The sequence below is a fragment of the Trichosurus vulpecula genome, chromosome 1, assembly GCF_011100635.1.
Source record: "Trichosurus vulpecula isolate mTriVul1 chromosome 1, mTriVul1.pri, whole genome shotgun sequence".
Taxonomy (NCBI): domain Eukaryota; kingdom Metazoa; phylum Chordata; class Mammalia; order Diprotodontia; family Phalangeridae; genus Trichosurus; species Trichosurus vulpecula.
The window spans coordinates 136,251,375-136,275,445 of record NC_050573.1 but is presented as its reverse complement, the minus strand read 5'-3'; the positions used below and the strand labels follow the sequence as shown (position 1 = coordinate 136,275,445).

General features: G+C 38.4%; 1 protein-coding gene across 1 annotated transcript in view; it reads right to left on the bottom strand.

Annotated features, from left to right (window-relative positions):
* RSPO2 (R-spondin 2) overlaps window positions 1–20,219 on the bottom strand; it is a 261,543-nt gene extending 241,324 nt beyond the window's left edge. Inside the window, exons 1-2 of the mRNA XM_036741234.1 lie at window positions 20,193–20,219; window positions 19,383–19,683 (exon numbers count right to left, since the gene is read on the bottom strand). Coding sequence (XP_036597129.1) covers window positions 19,383–19,476 — 94 coding nt within the window. The 5' untranslated portion in view covers window positions 19,477–19,683; window positions 20,193–20,219. The remainder of the gene's footprint in view (window positions 1–19,382; window positions 19,684–20,192) is intronic.
* Window positions 20,220–24,071: the final 3,852 nt, after the last annotated feature.

The following is a 24,071-nucleotide window of genomic DNA, read 5'->3' as shown; positions in this document are numbered from 1 at the left end:
AGCAAGAAGTTGCAGCCACAGTAAGTTTTCTTTCACATAGAAGGAATAAGTGGTATGTAGAAATCATCTCCACTACCCATTAAAAAAAACCTCCCTTCAAAGAAGATAATGAAATTAGGTTTATTGTCAAGAAAGTACTTTTCAAACCTTAATAATCATATTTGCATATTATATTAGTACTTCTATACGTGTGTACACCTTTTCACATTTGCCATCTGTGTCAGTTATTAGACACCTTGTAAAGCCTTTACAACTCTGGGAATAGTGATTTCATTGATATAGGTAACCTCCAAATAAGGGAGCACTTTCTACCACTGCACTTTGGCACCTTTTCCATGCCTTATAATCTTACACAGGTATCTGGAGCACTGAAAGATTAAGTAGTTTGCACAAGGTCCCAACACCAGTATAGGCATAATGTGAACCCAGGTCTTCCTGGTACCAGGTCAAGCTCTCTAGCCATCAGCTTTCCTGCTCTTAAAAATCACTTTTAAAAATTCAATTTATGTCCTTTTGCAAATCATACAATTTGACAGTGGTTACTTACAAAAATTATTTCCCTACGGATAAAAGACATCACTAGGAACAGGCATCTAGAAAACAAACAAACCATGGAGACATGAGTTCAGTTAGTCCAACCTTTCTTTTTATACATGAGGTAACCTCAGAGAGGAAGAATATCTCATCTCAGATCCCCCAGTGAGAATGCAACAGAGCTATGATTCAAACTTTTTTTAACTGATTGCAAAATCTAATACACCTTCCATCCTAACTACCCCAACCAAAATGTACAAAGGTCACAAGTTTGTTAATCAGCATCTATGTGAATAGATTATTTTCACCAATGCTAGGGTTGGTTTAGACCTTATTTTGAGGTCTAAACAAGAGAATTATACAAGGCGCTTTAAAATGTTAGCAATTATTAGAAAAACAGGAGCAACCAGTAGACTGAAGAAAATCTTTCAGAACTGGCACAACTCAGTCATAAATCATGTCAGCTAAACAAGTTACATTATGACCACCACTAGTGATATAAGTCACTTCCCTAACCCCACAAGAAAGTAACCTCAACCCACTAATCACTCTGTGGGAAAGAATGCTGTCCACTTATCTTACAGTGGTGGTTTTTCAAGTTTTGTCTCCTGACACCCATGGAACTTGGCTGAATTGGTGATATTTCACCAAGTCAGGGGGAGGAAAACCCTTTAGTATATCTTTCTAGTTCTGGAAGTCATGCAGAATGATGCAAGTTCTATTTATCCTTAGGCATATTAGGATGAAGGAGTCACCAGAGAACCCATGTTGAAGCCAGAAAGACTTGGGCCCAGTTTACTGACGCATACTGGCTGGGGGACCCAAAATAATTTTCTAAGACTGTAAGTTGCAGGAAGGAGTCTGCTTTCCACGATAGAGGGGGTTTCCTCATTTTGAAGTTCCTTATACTAATGAAATTACAGGTCTAGCACCCAACCCAACATTAGCACATAATATCACAGAATCTAAGTTGAAAGGACCTCAGAGGTCAACTAGTGCACTCCATAATTGGAAAAGCATCCCCAACCTCCTACAAGACATGTCGGGTCATCTGTCAAACAAATACTAATCTCCACGGGGGGGGGGGGAACCCCACTATCTCCTGTGACGACCCATTCCCATTATGAGATAACTCTTAGCTTTCTTCTTACAGCAAACCTTGCTCTTTGCAATTGTTCCTAGTTATGCCCTCTGGGGCCAAGCTGAACAAATCAAGTTCTATTCTTGCACATGACATCCTTCAAATACTTTGAAGACCACTATCATAAGTCCCTTCCAACTTAGTGTTTTTTCTATCCCTAATAAAGATCAGCAATTCTTTCAATACATCTTCATAGGAAATGACCTCAGTCTGGGTTACCCTCCTATGGAGACTTATCTCATGAGTCTCCAGACTCTTCTAAAAAGAACAAGATTCAATTGTGGTAGAACACAGTGCATGATCCCCTTCCTTACTTGGGATACCCACTTCTCCATGAAGCCTGAAATGAATCTTCAGAATTTTTTTGAAAGAAATTAAGTGGTAGTGTTTGGGTTTGGGGGTTTCTTACCCTATTCAGCCAATAGGTAGAAAATGAAAATTGAAGACAGTGGGGATGATAGTGGGAGCAATCTCTTGGAGAAGCTAGGATCAAGAGTTCATGTGGAGGAACTAAGAAACAAATCCACCCAGAAAATCCGAGGCAACACAGCACTCATAACTGTGGCTTCCAGCCTGAACCAGAAATACTCCAAGGATGCCTGGATCCTACAGTGCTATGTACACAGAACCCAGAAGACAGGAAAGTTCCAATTACGAAGTCCCAGCATTGATCATACTTCTTCAGAATTCTGGACCTTGTCATGGTAATAAAAGCCACAAAAACTCAGACCAGGAACTCAACCAGTTCACATATACTGACCTAACCTATCACTGAGGGCTCTGAAGGATGAAAAGCTATGTACCCAGAGGAGATAGGCATGCCTTAAACCTACTGGGAATCAGAACACAAACACCAATACTGACTAGAATAAAGATCATAATCAAAAGGGGCCGATCCTCCAGTTCAAGAGTACTGATCAGAGCCTAGCCCTGACACAAAGTCCAAAATTCATGTAATAAGCCTGGAAAAATATGTAAACAAAAAGAGATACCAACCATAAAGAAATGTTATGGCTCCAGGGGCATCCATAACAAAAACACAGAATAGCAAAAGCCCTGAATAGCTATAAGGAGAGCCTCAAATAAAAATACAGCTTGACCACAAGGTCCACTAGAATTTCTGGAAGAAATGGGAACAGATTTTTTAAAGGATATTAAATATGTAATGAAAGTTGTATAGGAAAGTATGGGGGTAGAGTGGGGGAAACAGCTTGAAAAGAAAGTACTAAACTTTACTTAAACAACAGACTAAATAGAAATCAATGACTATGAAACAAGAAATACAAGAGCAAATTCAAAAGATCAAAGTAACATAAGAAAATATGAAGTATCTGCTATCAAAAATAATTGACTCCAAAATCAAGACAAGGAGAGATCATCTAAGAAACATACTATCAGAAAACCAGGACCTTTCCCACCCCAAAAAAAGAGAGAGAGAACCTAGATATCATATTTCAAGCAATCACTAAATGAAAATTGTCTGGATTTATAACCAGAAGACAAATCATCTATTGGTCGCTTCTTGAAACAAACTCCAAAATGAAAATCCCAGATCACCATAGCCAAATGAGAACTTCAAAGTCCAAGAAAAAATACTGCAAGCCACCAGAAACAAATAGTTCAAATACAAAGGAATCACAGTCAGGATCACACAAGATTTGGAAGCTGCCACAAAAAAGAACAGGAGAACTTGGAATATAATATTCTAAAAAGTAAAAAAACACCCAAAAGGTTATAGTTAGGAATACCTTAACCCATAAAATAAAGGAAAATCCAACAGGGGGTAAAAGTAAGCCTATAATGAAACAGAGTACTTCTAAGCATTCCTGATAAATAGAATCTCTGAAATGAAACGCAATTGACAAGAGAAACCTAGAAATGCTGAAAAAATTAGAAAGGACTACATAATCATAAAGTATTTATTTAAATTCTAGTAGGGAGAGAAAAAACAAGCGTCACCTCAAAAACTAAATATTTTTAAGGATCACAGAGTGTTGAATTCAGCAGAAGATCTGGGGCAGTTTTGTTATGTTTGGATGGTCTTAAGAGAAGCAAGAAAAAGAAGGAAAAGTAATACAGTAGGGAAGAAAGCAGGAAGAAGGAGTAGACCTTATTAACTAATATCAGGGCTGTCCAAAATGAAGCCCACAGGCAGCATGCAGCCCGCAGTGTGATTTATGCGGCCCACCTATAAGCATAGAACATAAATGCTTTAGTAAATGAAGCAGAGCTACTGCAGAGCTCTTACTAAAATGGCAAATCAAAATATATTGTCTATTGTTTCAATAAAAACCTAAGGTTGGACAGCCCTGCCTTATATAATCAAGGAAAATATGAAGAATATCCAAACTTGTAGGAAAGGGTGGGGAATTCACATGAACCTCATTTTCATGTGGCATGGACAAAGAGGGTTTATTCTCCCCACCCTACTGCCAGACACACTGCATCAGGTATTGAAATAAATAAAGAGGAAAATGAGCAGAAACGGGTAGAATGGGGAGAGGAATCGTTTGTAAGCAGAACATACTCCATTTTCAGAGGGTGAATTTACATAGAGGGTTAAACAGAAAGAAAGGGATAAAAAAGTGAGATCTGAATAAAGAGAAGAGAGGCAACTGAGGGAAAGCATATCACTTCAATTACAGAACACTGGTGTTGAGCATATTCCGCTATCTCAACACCGTTGTAAAGGAAGGGGTGGGGCAGAGAACAAACTTATAAGGATAACATAATAGGAAGTTAACAAATCAAGACCCTGAGTGAGATGAAAGTCACACATAAAACAGAAAGGATTACAGAATGGATTAGAAAGCAGAAAAAAAATAATATATTGTTTACAGGAAGCAGACTTAAATATAATGATTCATACACATAGTTTAAAAAAGGGGGCTAGAGCATAACATACGTTTCAGGTGAACTACAAAAGAAAAAGTGTAGCACCTGTGATTAGAAAAAGCAACAATAAAAACAGACATGATTAAAAGAGATAAATAGGGAACCTACATTGTGTTCAAAAATCCCATAGATAATAAATTGCACTGAGTGGCATAGCATCAAAATATTTAAAGGAAAAATTATGGTGAAAATGAGAAAACAAAATTATAATAGCTGAGAAAGCAAAATCAATGATAGGTGAAATCTATATGGGTAAATCTGTAATAAAAAGATAAAGAAGTCAAAGACTGAATATATTTTAGAAAAGTTAGATATGATGGATCTATGGATTACCAAATGAGAAGAGAAAGGAACCTGTCTCAGTTGTGCCTAGCAGCTTTACAGAAACTGTTCGTGAACTAGGACATAAAAACCTCACACAAATATATAGAGACATTAAGCATATACTTTACTAACTACAACACAATAACACTTAAATTAAGGGCCTTTGAACAACGAATTAAAATTAACTGGGGACTAAAAATTTAACCCTAAAGAAATGATGGGTCAAAGAACAAATATTAAGAAGGATAAATAATTTCCAAGAAAATGACAACAATGAAGCAGCCCATCAAAACGTTTTGTATACAACCAAAGCTGTTCTTGAGGGGAAATAGATCTCACTCTAAACACCTTCATCAACAAAAGAAAGAACAAATTAATAAATTGGGCATGCAACTAAAAACTAGAAATGCAACAAATTAAAAATCCTACCATATCCCAAAACATTTTCTGAAAATTTCATAAAAGATTAACCAAATTACATCAAACCCACTGAACTTTTAAGTAAATGTAAGAGTTGTTTTTAAATAAATGAATAAAATAAACAATTAGCTACTCTGTTTTTTAACAGAGGGGAAAACCAAATTGCAAATGTCAAAAATAAAAAAGAGAATTCACAACAAATAAAAATAAAAGAAGTTATTAGTAACCGTGCTGCTCAATTAGAGGCCAATAACAATTGTGATGGCTAGCATTTATGTAGCACTTAAAGATCTGCAAAGCACTTTGTAAATATCTGATTTGATGACAAAAGTAAAATGAAACATATGAGTAATTTTTAAAATATAGGTTAAATAGTATCTATCAAAAATCCAGAGCCAACATTACATAAAACAGATAAATGGTAGAGACCTTCCCCAATAAAACCAGGTGCAAAGTAAAGATGTCTACCATCAATCCTATTATTTGATATAGTTATAAAAATGCTTGTTATAGCAATTGAACAAAGAAAAATAAATGGACAGAATAAGCATAGGTAACAAGAAAATAAGAGTGTTGTTCTTTGGAAATTATATGATGGTATAGAAAACCTTAAAGATTAAACTGAAGGCTGACACAATAACCTAAGTAAAGTTAGATATAAAAATAAGAGCACAGAACTTATAAGAGTTGATAGATAAGATTGCTGAGCAACAGTCAGTGAAAGATCAAGGAGAAGTCCCACAAGACTGGAAATTGGCAAATGTCCTATTTTTCACAAAAAGGGAAAAGAACAGAAGATGCCAACTACTGGACAGTGAATCTGACTTCGTGTCTAGAAAACATGCTAAAACATATTATTCAAGAGATGGTTAATGAACCCCTAGAAAAAGAGAACCAGGATAACTTCATGAACAGTATGTCATGCTAGAATAATTTTATTTCCTTTTGTCTTTTGACAAGATTACCAAACTGTTAGATCAGAAGAATGCTACAAATATGTCTGTGCTGCTAAAAGCTGGGCAAAGTCTCCCTTACTCTTTCTGTGGACAGGATGAAGAGATATAAGCCAGATGACAGTCGAGTTAGGTGGATTTGGAACTAGTTGAATGGCTAGATCCATAAAAGAGTAGTCATTAACAGTTGGAGATTGACTGTTGAAGTTGTCAGTCGTGGAGTTCTTAGGGATTAGCGTATAGCCCTGTGAGGTTAACATTTTTATCAATGACATCTATAAATTTATAGATGGTATATTTACAAAATTTGTAGATCACATGAAATTGGGAATTTTAACACACTGGATAACAGAGTAAATATGCAAAAATGTCTCCAAAAGGCTAAAATGTTGGTTCAAATCTAATCAAGATAAATTAAATAGCTATAAAGGTAAACTTGTATATATGTGTTTGAAAAGTCAAGTTCACAAGTACTATATGAGAGATGAGCAATTAGACAGCAGCACATCAGAAAAAATATGAGACTTTAAATGGAATAGAAGCTCAATATAAGCCAACTATGTGATATGGCAGCTTTAAAAAAAAAACCTAATACAATTTTGTCTACATTAAGACATGGACCAGAGGTGTTATGGTCCCACTGTACTCTACCCTGGTTAGGCCACATTTGTAATAATTGTATCCATTTCTCGGCATTGCATTTTAGAAAGGCTGGAGGGTGACCAGCATGGTGAAAAGCTTCAACATTATGCCATGTGAGGACTGGTTGCAAAAACTATGGTTTTTTTTTTACCCTGGAGAGGAGAAAACTTAAAGGCAACACAAGAGCTGTCTTCAAGTATCTGGAGGGTCATCATGTATTAGTGGGGTTAGATGGTTTTATTTAGAGCCAGACAGCAGAAATACAAGCAAAAAAAAAAACACAAAAAACAACAACAAAAATCTAATCCCTTCTTACTGGAATACAACTATCATTCCTCCCCATTCACACTGCCAAATCATCCCTGCCCCAGTTCCTTCCTCCTCCTAAGGCATGATCCCAAGGTCTCTCAGCATCATTATCATCCTATGCTCTATCAAGGTCCTTCTTAAAAGGTCTCACTTAGAACTGAACACACTAATCTAGATATAGTCTAACTAATTCATATACTTGTAAGAGTCAGGCCTATATCTTCTTTGATTTTTTTTTGTTCAGAGAAAGTAAAATATCCTTTTTTGTCTCTAGTATAAAAATATTAATATCAATATTTTTGATTCTGTAGACAAGACTAGGCCTGTCTACTTTATAATTAATCTGTAGTGATCTGCTATTATTTCCATCTTCTGTACATGTCCATAAAAATCATAGATGCTTGAAGTAATTAAGGCTCCAAAAATAATAATGTATCTACAATTAAAGCCCCAAATAATTAAGTATTAGAGTCCATGGAACATAACCATTTGAATGAGATGTCTAATTTCTCAGGAATTAAACCATTTGATTTTAACTAATCAAGACACATTTTCAGGCATAGTTATTACAATAAGTTTTCCAGTGATCCAAAGGACTTTTCCCCCTTTAAGTCTCTCAGTCTTTCACATATGTAAAATTTCCAGAACTTCATCAAATCTGAAGAAATTTTTTAAAATCAGATTAATCCTCCATTCTAGAAAGGATACCTATGACCAATAAGGTCAAATTACTGCCTGCATGACCAACCACTTTACAAAAAAGAACATGAATGAAAAAGAGCATGGCTCTGCAGATCACACTATATTGCTCTGACATCTATCTTAAATGTGCAATTCTCCAAAAGTGATCACTAAACTTTAAAGTATTTTTATAAAGAACAGCAGAAACCTTCTTGAGTGTCTTCACCAGACAAATCTAGCTAGAGAGCCACCTCTAGCATCTCATACTGCCCAATTCAATAACTTATCTTATTAGCAAGATAAATTGTTTACTTTAACAAATTAAGCTTAACTTTTCTACTACTCTACACTCCTTCCCTTTCAGTCCCCTTATTCCTCTTGCAGATCTTTTTACCTAGGAACTGAGTTGTACTAGGATACCCCCCTACACACACACACACACACATTTCACTAAAGTATGTAAGAAGCATTTACTAATGGCCCAATGTGTTACCTAACCCTGGATTGTTTTGTTTTTTAGCAGGGATGAAGGGCTAAAGAAGAGTGGGGGTCTAGACCTTTGATTTCATTGGTGCAAGAATTCCTATGGTGAAAACTTCTGATAGAGATCAGCCTCTGTTCTGCAATTTGGAGTCCTAGAGAGATTTTCCTTGGAACACAGAAGCTAAAAGATCCATCTATAGTCACACAGCTAATGTAAGTCAGGGACAGACTTTGAACTCAGATCTTCCTCACTCTTTTGCCTTTTAACAATGAGGTAAATGAAAGTTCTATCTTTCACAAGATGACTAAGGTGGAAATATGTTTAATATGATTGTATATGTATAGCCTATATCAGATTACATGCCATCTTGGAGAAGGGGTATTTAAGGGGGGGAGGAATTTTGGAACTCAATATCTTACATAAAAGTGAATGTTGAAAAAATAAACGAATCAATGAATAAGACTGAAAGTTTTAGCCCAAAAGAATGGGTTTCTAATAGTCATTTCAATCACCACCAGGCTGGTGGTAAAAAGGCCACCTCTGAAGCAAACCTCCAATCCCCATCATATCAAAATCTCAATTCGACTCATTCCTGAGAGACAGCCAACCGTGCCTACAGAAACCTGGTCTTCCTACAACATCCAGTAACTCTCACTTTCCCAAAAGGATGAGTAACCCTAGTGAGTTTAAATAATGAATCAAGTTAGCAAAACCTCAAGTTATATCCAAACTCTTTACAATTCAGCTCTAAAGTAAGGTATGCCTATACTAATTTCTGTTTACTTGAAATTCTTATAGAATCTACAAGAAGTTGAGGCCCAGAGAGATGGAGTGCCCATAATCACGCAGGTAACAAGTGGCAAAGTCAACAGTTGAACTCAGGTCTTCTGACTCCAAATCCAGGATTCCCCACCATGCCACAATACTATCACAGTGGTTATCTATTGCTTCTCACTAGCATTTTACACAAATTTACCCAAAAAAATGATTTTGATTCTTCATTTGTCCTCCCAAATATCAAAGTATCAAAGTGAGCCTTCATGACAAGAAAAATTCAGGAAAATTGGCTGTCCCTGTCACACCTGAAAACATAGCCCAGGAATATTAAGGGCAAATATCTTAAGCTTCTAAAGTAGGATATTCCCTCGTGAGCAAAGGGGAAATAGCACCTCAGTTTTCTACAAATGTACATCAGACAAGACCTTAAGGGAGCCACTGAGGTCTCATATTTTTCACACAGAATAAGTAACTTTTTTTTCAGAGAGAGTATAGAATTATAGTGGGAGGAAGAATTGGGTAGGCTAAATATTCTATCAACCCCCTGATAACCTGACTAGGGAAAAAGAAGTGGAGGTTGCAGGGAAGAGGGGAACAGAGCAGCAGCCAGGAGTTTAAGAGTTTCACAGAACATGGGTAGTGATAAGCATAAGAAAAGGATGTCAAGTGTGCCCTCTATTGGTCCTGGTTCTTCAGTCTGAGTAGAGTATAACGTTCTGATTCTACCAAACAAAAGAGTGAGAGGCCAGGGAGGTCCTGACACAGAAATGTGCAGAGGCGATATGGACTTTTAGAAAAGGAACTTAGCTAGGATTTAGGAGAGTTCAAAAATTAACTATATGAGCTCCAGAAAGTTTTGTCATTGCTTTATACGTCAGTTTCTTCATCTGTTAAAAAAAAACGGAACTAGAAATTTATGCTTTGCCCCATTTACCAGTTCACTGCAAGAATAGAAATGCCAATGAATAAATTTTAACCAAACCCTTTATATCTTCTAAATGTACAGCTTTTAACCTTTTCAAAGTATTTTGGTAACCTGTGTTTTTGAAGAAATAATCCTAAGACATGATTTTGTTATAATAGATGTTACTCTCAAGTTATCTTATTAAGTACGTATGTGGAAAGCTACCTTTTAAAAGGAGACAAACCCTACACAAAGTATAACAAACAGACTGCCTTTTGTTCCTCTAAATAGGTTTTCTAAAAGGGTGATGTGTGAACAGGATTTGACGCATGCTGATTTTTTTCTTTTTCTTATCACCTATTGAGCAGCATAGTACAGTGGAAATATCACACATACTGGAAGCCAGGACTCCTGGGCTGTTCTAGGCCCGACTCTCACATGGGCTAGTTGTTTGCCTTGGGCTATTTTCTCAATAGCTTCATTGCTGCCTGGTCCAGAAACCATGCCCCTTCTCTCCTTTTCCACTTATGGAACCACAATCCAATTAATACTAACATTACATCTGGAAAGGATGTATCAATCTACTTCAATTGGACTACACCCACTAATGTAGTAACTTTCCAAACCAAACTATCCCACCCAGACACCATTCTCCTTTTTGTGTTGTCTTTATTAGGATATAAATTTTTTGAGGGCAGAGACTGTCTGCCCTTGGTCTTCACTTTTGATTTCAATCAATCAATCAATAAACATTTATTAAGCGCCTACTATGTGCTGGGCACTGTGCTAAGCCCTGAGGGCACAAAAAGAGGCAGTGCCTGCCCTCAAGGCTCTTACAGTCTAACAGAGGAAATAACAAGCAAACAAAGCAAGATACATAAAGTACAAATAAATCAATAGTAGAGGGGAGGAACTAGAATTTAGAGAGCTTGAGGAAGGTTTACCAGGAAAAGAGAGCATTTTAATGGAAGCCAGGGAGGCCACTAGTTAGAGCTGAAGAGGGAGAGCATTTCAGGTATGGGAGACAGCCAGACAAAATGCCAAGAGATGGGGTGACTTTTGTTTTCATTTCCCCAGTGCTTAGCACAGGACTTTGCACATAGTAAGCCTGGTAAAAATCGCTTTTTCCATTCATTCCAACCCCTTTGAGTCTCCATTTCCTCACCTACAAGTTGAGATGATACTTAAAATTCCTACTTCACAGGGTTGTCATGAGCAATGTGGCTTTTTTTTTTTTAGTCCAAAGGGCTACTAAATATATGCTTTTATTAAAAATCACAACATTCCACAAGCAGAATTTACCCACCCAAAGCTCTAGAAAAGTTTCTAGGCAATTCCCTTCATTATAAATTAAACATTAAGTGACATTTTGACTACTTTCCAAAAAGCCACTGGACGGTTGTGGTGATTTGGTAACATTCTTTTGCATTTGTAATTATATGTGCATATATATATACACATTCTCAAAACACCCTACTTGTGTATTAATTCTTAATAGATGTCCCAGGTATGTAAAAAAGAATGTTATACATGCAGCCCTCCCCCCAACCAAAAAAAGGACAAAGGAATTTAAATTAGTCTAAAATCAGAAAAGACTCATCATTGCAAGCTCTACAAACAGTCTTACTCTGTAAAGAATTTAAAAAAAAAAATTCAAGAGGTTACAGGGAACACCTCAAATGTTGTGTCCCTTCAAATTATTACAAGTACCAGAAGGAGGTCTGTGGAAGTTTTAGGAACTAAATAATCATAGCTGGCATTTAACTTTCAAGCTTCCAAAGTACTTTACAATTATCTCATTTTAACCTCACAACAATCCTGGGAGGTAAATGCTATGATTATCCCCATTCTACAGATGAAGATACTGAGACAGGCAGAGGTTAGGCAACTTGCCTGGTGTCACAAAGTTAATAAGAATCTGAGGAAGGATTTGCAATCAAATTTTCCCAACTCTAGGTCCAGTGCTCTCCATTATGCCACCTAGTTCCCTTGAATTACTAAACTTCTCTAGGCCTAAAGAATTAACTAACAAGACTGAATTAAGCCATAAGGCGCTAAGGTTACTCCAAAAAAACTTGGTATAAGTCAGCTGTACTCAAGGAAAGGTATTATTAAGTATAAAGTAGTTCAATATATTCAGAATCTATTATACCCCTACTTAAGTCATATTCTCTCCTCACTGTCCCTAACCATTTAAATGAGTGTGTATAAAATCCCAAATATCTCATGTAAAAGAAAATCTTACTGTACACAAACTGAAATCAATAATGCAAAATGTAATATGTTCAGTTTAATTGCTTTAGCATGCTTTTGGTTGTTGTTTGGCTTTGTGATTTCAGAGCTGTATTCCCGAATACTGATTTGCAATTTTAGATTTTATATATCCTTATCAAAGACAAAACTTGAACCCAGACCTTCCTGATTCCTAATTCTAGTTCTCTTTTCACTATGCCACACTGTTTCTCAAGTATTCCATGGACAATTTTTAAAGCTGCACTGGAAAAAATAAAGCACCTCGTTGGAAAGAAGTGCAGGGTCATGGAAAGAACATCAACAGACCCAGGGTTCTAGTACCAGCTCTGCCCCTGACTTTTTACGTGTGCTTGGTGAAGTCATGTGTTGTCCCTGGACTATAATTTCCTCATCTATGTGGTTAGGATGTGGGTACAAATATGGTAAAGTAGTCTACAAGTGTATAGTAAGTTGGATCATCTCACAGACCCATGGCAACCCTAACATGCTAAGATCTATTTATCATGTTCCACATATCTATTGCTTGATAGAAGAGCAATGCCTTGGGGGGAGCTTTGGAACACCCACCCTAGGGCCATTCTGTGGTGTCTTGTTTGGTGAGACTTATCTCAATGGTCCCAGACCAACCATGTTGTTATACCCCATTTTCCAGACCTGCCACAGATACCTACCTAGCTCTCTTCCATCCCCCCACCCATTTTCCACCTCTTACTGAGGTGGATCAAGGTAACAAATTAATCCTATCAGTTTCCAGAAAATGTATAACAACCGACTATATATACGTATATGTATGTATAATATAAATGTATATGCATGTGTATAAATGTATAACAACTCATCATCCCTATAATTTCTCACACCAAAATACCCTTCCCTGCATAATTCTAGGTAGGTTGCTTAATGTGTGTGAACCTTGGGAAACCCAAAGAATCTAAGTTACAGATGGTCAAGATTTTCAGCTCCCACATGAAGGAAAGTGCAGGTCCTTTATACAATGACAGATAAGACCATTAGCATGAAGAGGCCTTCCACTGATGTGTACTGCCACCTTTTCCCACCCTGATAGATGATTTTCATGAGCAATAGGGAGTAGTGAGGGAAAAGGAAAGGAGTTAACTGGTGACCAGCCTTCTGTTACAAGTGTCTAAGTACTTAACTAGGCTGGACCCTAAGACAATAGCAGAATTATCTGCAGCTAGGCCCAAGCTTCAAGCACCTGCAGCCTGGTAGCATCTGTTGGAGTTTACACTCTGGGTAAATCTTTTCCAGCTCAAGCTCACCCTCACATCATGGTAAGATATCAGCTGTGCAAAACTGGTAGGAAATATTGTAGGCCCAAGTATGCAGAATTAGATTCCAAGAGCCTAGCAGAAAAGAGAGAGAAAAAGCTCTAGCTTGAAAAAGATCTATGTTTTCTTCCTCCCTGACAAAAATAAATGATCCTTTATTAATTTATGTCTAACATTATTTTAGTGATAAAAATGATCAATACTTTCGGCTTACTTACATGAAGGGACAGAGACTGGAAGGGTTTGTCAGTGTCTGATGAGCACTGAATATAAGAGAGGGGATTAAAAAAAAAGAGTCATTTACCCTCCTTATGTAAGGAGCCTAAAATATTTAAGGCACATTTTCTGGGACTTCCATGCATAATACAAATGCTGAAGTTCACTAAAAGGTCATATAATCCTAACATTTTTCCAAGTGAAGAAAGAATATAGTTTTAATCAACTATCGTCCTAAATTAACTTAAAATTTACATTAGGCAACTCTACTGGACCCTGAGCCTTTGGAGATAAAGACAAATTTGACTTACAAGCTCCCCAAGAAGCTCATTATTAGGAGATTACAATATACCCCCAGAAACACATTGGAGAATGTAATGAGTATGAATGCTAAAGAGTATGAAGTGCTAGGAGATCAGATGTAATAAGAATTGGTTCCAGCTGGAGCAACGTGGGAGCAGCTGAAGCATCATGAGACCATAAAGATGAGCATGTATTGATACAATCTCCCCAATATTCAGTTCTTAATTATCAGTAAAAGGAAAGTAAAGGGAAATTAAAAGCCACAAATGACACCTTCATTTTTGCCCCAAATGCTTACCACATCTCTTTGCCAATGTTGCTAACAAGTAGCTAAATTGTTATGGTCTCTAGGCTACGTATCAGTCTAGACAGGGACAAGTATGTTAATAACTAATAACAAGGTCTAAAGGCAATCAGCTGGGAAGAGAAAAGCCCAAGGTATAGTTCAGGCTAAATACATCAACTCTGGGTAATAATCAGATGCAATAAAATCAAGAAGATTTGATGAGGATCACTGAGAAATGTCATCTCTAACTATGGACTTTGTTCCAAGTGCCATGCTGTGCTCCAGACAGATTTCAAAGGCAAATAAGTAAGTCTAAATTAAAGATAGCTCTGAGGTAAGAAGATTACCTATCCTAAATTACTTCCAAAATCCAGTAGCCAAGTAAGATGTTGCTCTGAGTGTGTCAACTCCCTGACCTTCCTGAAATGGTGAAATATATGCCAGACGTACTCACTGACTTACAACTGGAGAGAATGTGGTCCATAAAAAGCATGTCTGTGCTGCAAAAGTTATCACATGAACTTTTCTGAAACATTTTGTAACCCAGAAAAGCAAGCATACAAAGCCTTTTCACTTAAACGTAGGTTAATAAGTTCCATGTGCACTCTTATAACTTGAAAGAATACCATAAGGAATAAACCATTATCACAAGTACCTATAAAAACAAATATCTTCAAATCTCTCCATTCAATTAAAAATGAAAAAAAATTAATGTTGCTATATAATGGAGGTTTATGGCAGATATATTTCATTTTTCCAGCCTCAGTTGCCAGACAAACCACCGCACAATTTGTGATAAACACTTCAATTTCTTGGAAAAGCTAAATATAATATTATGAAAACGGGAAGAGGGTAGTGGGGCAAAAGTAGGGTGTAGGGAAGGATATAGCAGGAAAACACTTCTCATACCACTAACGCCACCATCAGACCACTAGAAGTATGAATAATGCATTTCAGAACCTTTCTTCTCATAAAAGTGTTTTATTAAAAGGTAAACTTTTGTTTAAAGTACTACTTGGAACAAGTCAAGGAGCTACAAAATTGAGTGGTGCTTTATAAATCACAAAAGGTGTGAGGCTACCTTAATAATGCTATGATTAGTCTACTGACCTTTCAACTATTCAACTTGAAATATGGTTTATAGTAATTCCTGAAAGTAAACAAATCAAATGATCCAATTTACTATAGCAGTAAACCTTTGGTATAAGGAGCAAAACAAAAATCACCCCTATTATGTGTAATGGTAGCTAAAATAAATGACCATTCTGCCAAGAAAAAGCAGGAAGAGGGGGGAGAAAGTGGCTGCAGTATAGACAAAACCCTAGTTGTCAATACACTTCTCAAAGCTGGCCTATTTCACATACACATAAACAGACACTCATTGTGGTTACTTATATATAGCTGATTAGAGAGGCAACTAAGACTATAAATAACACAAAAGGTGCTGAAGGTATTGACCTACATCGGTAAAGGGAATTTCCTCACCTGGGAATTCCCTATACCAATGAAATCATAAATCCAATCCTTATCCCTTTCCTATAGCTGATTAATAGTATGAATTGCTACATTTATCATTAATAACAAACCAAATGAAGTTATCAATATCATATTTATCTTACGCAATTTCCAAAGCTAGTCCAATAGAAAAAGAGTGGTGGGTGACTCATTCAAAAAAATCATACATATATATTTTTGCTTATGGGTCGTTGCCACCCTCCCTAGAGCACAAAGATCTTTCCAAAAAAGAAAGAAAAGGCTGGCATTCCGTTATGTATCCTTAAGCTAAATTTTAAAATTAAACACAGAGTTAAATGATAGATTTGCTTTCTATTCCAGACTGGATGCAATTGATTTTAACTGACTAAATTATCTGATCTCTGCCAAGAATTTTATTTCATTAAGAAAATGATATTATGGAGCATCTGAGATCATAGAGCAGACTAAACAGAATGCCAGAGAAGTTCTGAGTGCACCCCACAGTGAAGGTTTGATTATTTGCAGATGGAATATGTAGGGGGAAAAAAATCTAAATCAGAGGAAAATACTATGATATGATTCTGTGGATTGTACTCTCCAACTTTCATATCACTTCTGCCTTTGTGTTTAGTAGAGCATAAATTTAAGACATTAGGTGATATTTGCTATCCTGAATTTTTTTTTAAAGAAAAGAAAGAATCACCTTTCTGCCTTGGAGGAAATATTAAGCTACCACCAACCCTAGACAAGAAAAAAAAAAGGAAACATTGATAACACAATAGACTCTAGTATGTCAACTGTCAACACTGACATTATTTGGCTAGTCCTCAAATACCCACCAAGAAACTAATTTAAATCAATCTCCTTTGGGAAAGCCAATTGTTCACTATACACAACAATTGGTCCAAGATCAATCAGTGGACATGAGATCAATTAAAACCAGCTTAAGTTTTTGAAGAGGGATAATTCACACAACTTGAGTTAAATCTCTATTCATTTCAATTCTCCCACAATGCAACCCTTAAGCTTAGTTTGTAAAGCAGAAACATTACTACTATCACCCTACACTGTCTAGCCAGCACTTTAAGTAGTTCCACATTTAATTAAAGACACAGTATATCCTTTGTTGGCATAGATAGTGTGGTCACTTTTAAGACTGCAGTCATTTTGGCCAAAAAACTTGGCATTTTGGAAAGCCATCTGTTAGAGAAAATATAAAAACTAAATCATTGTTGAGGTAAAAAAAAAATGCTATCCTAAAATTTGCATGTGCTTGAAAGCAACAGTCCCTGAACATTTGAATTTCATGAAGACTAAAGAGCAGTTTGGCAAAATTACTACCATACATTTTGGATCAGCTTTTCCAAATGCCATCACTTATGCGTATCTTAGATAGCTGCGACACCAAACTGTATTCTACAGTAAGACAGGGGAGCAGGAAATAAGGTTTTACTTCAGATATCTAAATTAAAACATAAAAACTACAGAAAATGAATTTATTTATCTAAAGTGCAGTATCATTTTTGTCCACATGAGTGCTGTAATGATATACTCCACTCCACTGAACCCAATCTAATATATCGAAGCTTGCTAGTGTGGTGTTACCAGTTTCTCACTACTCAAATACAATGAAATAGCAGATTTGATATTTGGTGCTGCTTTGAAATTATCAAAAGACCTCAATTAGTAAGATAATTTACTCAATGAAAAGAATTTGGAGGAAAAAAATTTTAAGTAATAAGTTTTGTAATGAGGCTCTGTCAAAACTTCAGTAACATCACTACAGATAATAGTCACAGAAGATAACATGTCAGTTTTTATTATGAAAAGTCTCCTTAAGCTTTAGTTATATACGACCAGGAGCTCCCTGTCTGATACAGCTTTCCTGAAGTATAATGCCAACTGTATTTTACCAGTGCTCTGAAATACTACTTTTTTAGGGGGTGTTTACACTCCCCCTCCCGCCAAGGTGACTATTTTCTAATTTTCAAAAACTCTACCTTAAAGTTTACCAGGTTGACAAGGAGTTATCATTAAAGAGGCCATGTGTAGAATGTGAAACATAAAGGCGAATTAAAAAAATCATTCAAGGCAAGAGCTAGAAGGCCAACAAGCCTTTAGGCAATCGCCCACAGGTGGGAGCAACTTAACGACATCCTGAGCAAGGTTCAAAAAGTCTAACGAGATAAGACGGCTCCAAAATCTGGATGTAAGAAGCCTGAATCCCAAGCGAGTTATAAACAAATCACATCACAGGTTGGGCGAGACGTTTATATCCCGGGAAAATCAAGACCTATTAACCCAGAAGCATCAGCCCCAAGATGCATGTTGCCTGTGTGTAAGTGCTGAGTTACTGGACAAAGACAGCTCTCTCCGTGAGGCTGCAAAGTACGTTTGGGGCTCCACACAACCTCCATTGCATCCCAGGGGGAAGACAATCGAGCCCACCGGGACCTGAAGCCTCACGCCCCCCCCTCCCAGGCCCCAGTCCTTCAGGATTAACGGCAGTCACAGCACTACCTGAAGAAACCACCAGCCTCCTTCCCCAGAACAGCACAGAAAGCGCCTCGGTGATTTCCACGAAATTCATCAGCTGTTCTCCCCAGCATCCAGAAAATGCAATTTGGTGAAGGAAGCATTAAGTACTAGGGCTGAGAGAGGGGTGGAGGAATCGATGAAATTAGAGAACCCTAGTGAAAAAGAGAACTTAGTGGGGCTCGCTTTATAATCGAACTCTAACGTGCCTTCTGACATAGGAAGATGAGGGGACGACAATTCTGGTTATCACACTTCATTTGTGAGCTTCCCCAAGGTTTACTATTGTACTTGCAAAGTTACACCAGGTTTCTACTCGAATTCTAAACCTGTGACTCCAACTCTAACAAGTCAGAGGATTTCTTTCTGGGCCTTCGAACCTGTTCCTGCTTTCCGGGATTTAAATGGGCTATGCTCGTTTCGCTTCCCGGGTCCCAAGAGTGCTCCCTAATAGCTTGCCAATGTACTGGATGCCTGCGTGGTGCACACCTGGTAGAGTGACCCGCCCCAAAAGCAGCTCATCTGGGTCTTCAGGCAAAAAAGAAAACGCCAGATAAAAGAGCAAGCCTCATAGAATAAGACTGGGAAAGAGAACATGTTCATGGGGGGGGGGGGGGGAGGATGGGTGGCCAAATTCAGGGGAAGGTGTAAATCCGTTTATTCGACTTGCGCAAAGATGGGATCACTTTTCTTTCTCAGAGCGGCGCTGCAATAATGAAAAGCTGGGGTAGAAGGGTAGCTGCGCCACTTTGCCCAGATAGGGAAGCGCAGGGCAACCCGCCCCCTCCCCGAGCGGGGGAGGGGTTTGGGAAGGGGAGTGAAGAACGCCACAGTGTTGGCCATCTGAGGACCAAGAAGCCCGAGTATGGTTGGGGGTGAATAATACCTCCCCATCAGAGCGCCAGTCCCTCTGCCTCCTCCCACCCGACACAACACATCCCTCCCCTGGGTAATACTGACCTCGCTTACTGCGTCTCCAGCGGTTGGCTTGGCAGTGACCGTAATCCATGCAGTTCAGGATGATCAGGGCAAAAGAGAAGAGGCGAAACTGCATCTGGGCGGTTGGGTTGGTGGGGAGACACTCCTCTCAAAGTCGGAGAACAGGAGGGGTCATCAGCGGAGCCCGGCACGACTGGCGAGGCTGGGGTAGAGACAGTGAATCGTTGCTAGCCAGTGGGAAGGGGTTCCAAGAGTCAGGCAGGCGCTCCTACAGAGCGGAGTCACAAGCCCTAACGTCCAGCAGCATCTCCGTCCTGGGAATCTGTGAGATTAGGAGGCAAGAAAGGGTGGTTTTTGGCAAGGGAAGAGGAGCAAAGGAAGGGGATGGGAGGTAAGGCAGGGAGACAGAGAGGCGTCTGTACATTTGAATCCACCAACCATTCTCTTTAAGGGGGAGCGCTATATAAGGTTGATCAATTTTCTCTTATTGGGATGAAACACTCAGCATGAGTTTACTAAGTTAAGGAGCAGTTCTAACTAGACCCAACTAAGCCTCGGGAGCTGCCTTAAATCAGAGCGCGCAGCAACTTCAATGAGAAGATGATTGCAATCAAGGCAATCAATCACTGAAAATCTCTGCGGAGCAGACGTCCCAGAAAAGGCATGGGGAGAAAAAGAAACGCTCCCTTGGGAGCGATAAGGGGGGATAGGTGATGAAGAGTGCCTACATTCCTATCCAATCCCTCCACCCTAGACCCATTTTAAGTTCAAAGCTGGGATACCTACCCCAGAGGGAAGGGAGCCACAGCGCTCCGGCAGAGAACAACTTACCTTCACAGCGGACTCAGCAGCACGAGGGCTCTCAGGCATAATGCTGCATCCCGGTGTCAGGCAGGGCAGCCTGCTCAAAAACACGTGGGCTGGAGGGGGAAAAAAAGTTTGCTAGACTGGGGTGAGCTGCGAGAGCCTCGCAGTCTAGGCAGTAAGAGCCGCTAAGTCAGTCCTGCCTCTCCGGCGGGCGAGGGGGCGTACAGCTCCTCTCTGCGCGAACTGGGCTCTCAGAAGGGAATGAAGCGGCGAGGCATGTGCGGCTGCGTCCCCAGCCACGGCCGCTACGTCCCAGCCAATGCCCCCCACCTCGAAACCTAAGAGGGGGTGTATCTCAGCTTGGTTCCTCCCCTCACCCCAAGTCTTCTCTCCCCTCTGCCTTCTCTTTGACCGTCACTATATGCCTGACTCTAGGTTTTTTTTTTTTTTCCCCTCTCTCTAAATTGGGCGAAGAAACAGCCCTAATACTGAGCGGTGGGAAATAGGGTGAGTGAGATTTCGAATAGAGATGCAACGGGTTTGTGGCAGGGGGTTGATGCTTCAATAAGTAGGTGGTGCTGTGTTCCACAGGGTTTTTTCTGCCCGGAATCCCCCGGGTCCTAAAGCCTGAAAATCTCTGGTTTCCCTGAGGTCCTAAAGTACGATGATAGCTCTTTAGAGCTCTGAGCCTCTTGCCGGATTCTTCTCGACCCCTGATCCCAAAGGTCAGAAAACTACAAGACAGAAAAGCAGCCGCCTTTGTCGCTGACGTAGAGCCGCAGGACCCACTTCGCCTTTCCTGCGAAGTCAGACTTCACAGAGCGCTGTATCCTGGAGGCTATCGCTCCCAACTCTTAAGTGCCTCTCTCCTTACAGGGGAACTGACTACAAATCGGTTCATTTATTTGTTCGGAAATTCCCAGAAGCACAATGTTTCATCTCCCGTGTAGGGTTTAAAATTGGACAGTCTCGGTGGGTCTTAAATCTGTGCTTTCATTTCTTTAGACTCCTCGTGAAGCTTTAAGAAAGGACTGGGAAATACAGTACATTTTCAGTTTAGATAATAACGAGGAGCCTTCTTTAATAAGTTTAAAAAGAAAAGAAAAGAAAGGATTTTACTTAAAATTCATCTTCCCTTCCAGGGATCTCCATGTTCTTTTTTCATTTCCAGTCTCATCAAGTAAGCTCCTTGAGTACAATGACTGGTTTTGGTTTTTTCCTGGCACATGTAGGCATAAATGTTTGTGGAAATGACTTATTGAATGGACTTGTCTCTATTTTCCCCCATTGGAGATTTTAAAGCATATCAGCCAACAACCTTTAAGTACCTACTTCATGCTTAATACTTCACTGTATTAAGAGCAGGTGATAAAAAGCCAAAAACCTCTCTTTCCTCCAGAAGCTTATATTCTATATGTAAAATTTTATGCACAAATGTTTCTCTCTCTATATATATAAATTACATAACATAGGTATATATTTTTCTTGTTAACTGAATATTCACCAAGTCTTATTCCTCTATTTTCCCCACATGCAAAAAATAAAAGTGAACTTTTAGAATCATAGATCTAGAAAGGACTTCAGAGGCTATCTAGTCCAAAGCCCATATTTTGTACAGTTTTGAGGAAACTGAGTCCCAGAGAGGTTGTGACTTGCCCAACATGAAATTGGTTGAAAGTGTGAGAGGGAGGATTATATTCTGATTCTAAATCCAGTATTCTTTCTTCTATGTCACAATGGTTCCCTCAAAAGGTTTACTTAATTAGCAAAAAATTATTAACTATTGCATTAGGTGTTGTGTTCATTTAATATATTCAATTTAGTTTCCTCTGTGAAATGGTTCTTTTCTAGTTCTAAGCTGTGACTCAATGTCAATTTTTTTTGAGTAGCTATTACTTTCAAGTCCCTGTACAAAGCACAGAGAGTTAATATTAAGATGAATGATATGTGGTCCTTGCTGTCCAGTAGGGGAGAATAAGACGCATTCAAAATTAAATATCATACAAAGTGGAATATGAAAATGCCGGAGGCACAAAGTTCCAGGAAGGCTTACAAAAGTGATACTACCTTTTAAAAACATCATCCTTGGATTTACTACTGTGTACTATGTCTTCCATTCTAGGCAAGGGTTGATTCACATATTGAGTGAAAAGCAGGGAAGGTTGCAATAGGAAAAGCATTAGACTTGAAGTAGGAACACGGATTCCAATATGAGTATCTAAATGTACTGTTTGCGTTAGGTGGGGTTTGTAACTTAACCTTCCTGGGTCTCATTTTCTTCATTCGTAAAATGAGGAGTTTGGACGAGATGACTTCTGAGAAACCTTCTAACTCAACATCTACGATCCTTTGCTTTGATACGAGGCTATGATGGACATTCTATAAAGATAATACAGGTGCTATGCTATTATACTCTCAAAGGTCTATTTTCTCACCATTGTGATATTCCCTCTAATGATACAGGTTGAAAGCCATCCTATATGACTCTCTTCCATGTCTTTCCATAAATTCATACACCCAGTATGGTGGTGGTAGAGGTGGTGCTGGGGGGTGGAGGGAGGTTCTTCAAGTTCTCTTACCATTGAATGGACATCAGTGGAGAACAAGTGCTGTTCATCAGTTGTCCCTTGTTCTTGACACATGATTAGTCCATCTTTTTTTTCTTCCAGTTATGTATTTCTTTGATTACATCTTTTATACCTGAGATGTCAAACATATGACTGGTTCATCATACATAGCTCATAACATTCCCAAGTGCAGATTGAATCAGATTAAAATATAACTGGTAAATAATTCACGAACTAAATTAAATTGCAGATTACCTTCATATGTGGTTTCTGAAGTCAATATGTGGCTGGCACAGGTCCTTATATATGGCTTAGTGGCCCCCATTCTATTTTAGTTTTGATGCCACTGCTTTATACCACTTCTGTGAAATTCCTCATTTGCAATGTGTTACAGCCCACTTATGTTCATCATGTACCTTTAAACACGTGCTCCTTGCCTTGCAGTAATAACAATATTGTTGCAGTAACCCAATGCTGCAATATTGTTTTAGTAATTAATTTATCCTACCTTAAATTTTAGGATAAATTTGGGATCTTCGTCAACATAGAATAAGCATTTAGAAATTCTAAATGTTGACGCTAGAATAGGTACTGACTGACTTTTTAGCTTATCAGTTGGCCTACTGATTAAAAATGTAATAAATGTATTGTTTTAAATTATTAATATCCTGATAACAATGAAACAAAGTACCTCATTGTTATTCCTATAATATGTACTTTGGAATGCACCCCATGTACTAATCTGGTTTTACTAACTCCTGTTTCATAATTTAGTAAACCCAGCCCCTTAGACCTGATCAGGCTCACACTTAGCTTTACAAAACCCAATGCCCAAGTAAAGAATCTATTCCTTAGCTCACTAAACCATATTGCCCTTCAGATGGCAGAATTAAGGCACAATTTATAGCAAATTCTTCTTTTTGGAGAGGTTCAGTTTTCTTGAAATGGTAAATGGGCATGATAATCCTTTGAATTTCAGTTAACAGTAGAAACAACTGTGATGTAGTGAATAGAATGCTAGCCTGGAAGAAAGACTTGGATTCCAATCTTTCCTCTGAAACATGTTGGCTGTGTAACCTTAGGCAATTCTCTTAAAAGTCACCCCCAAAAGTACTAGGCAATTCTAAGATTGTAAGCTGAAGAGAAAGTGTCAACCTGCTTTGGTAGAGGGAATTTCCTCTCCCAGGAGAGAAAACTTCCTTTCCCTATATCAATTAAATCACAGATCTAATTCCTATCCTTTATTACAATAGAAAAGAAACATAAATTCATAGTGGAGTTCAAATGTAGAAAAAGCAAAAAATGCTGCCCCCAAACATCTATCTAGCTTCTTGTA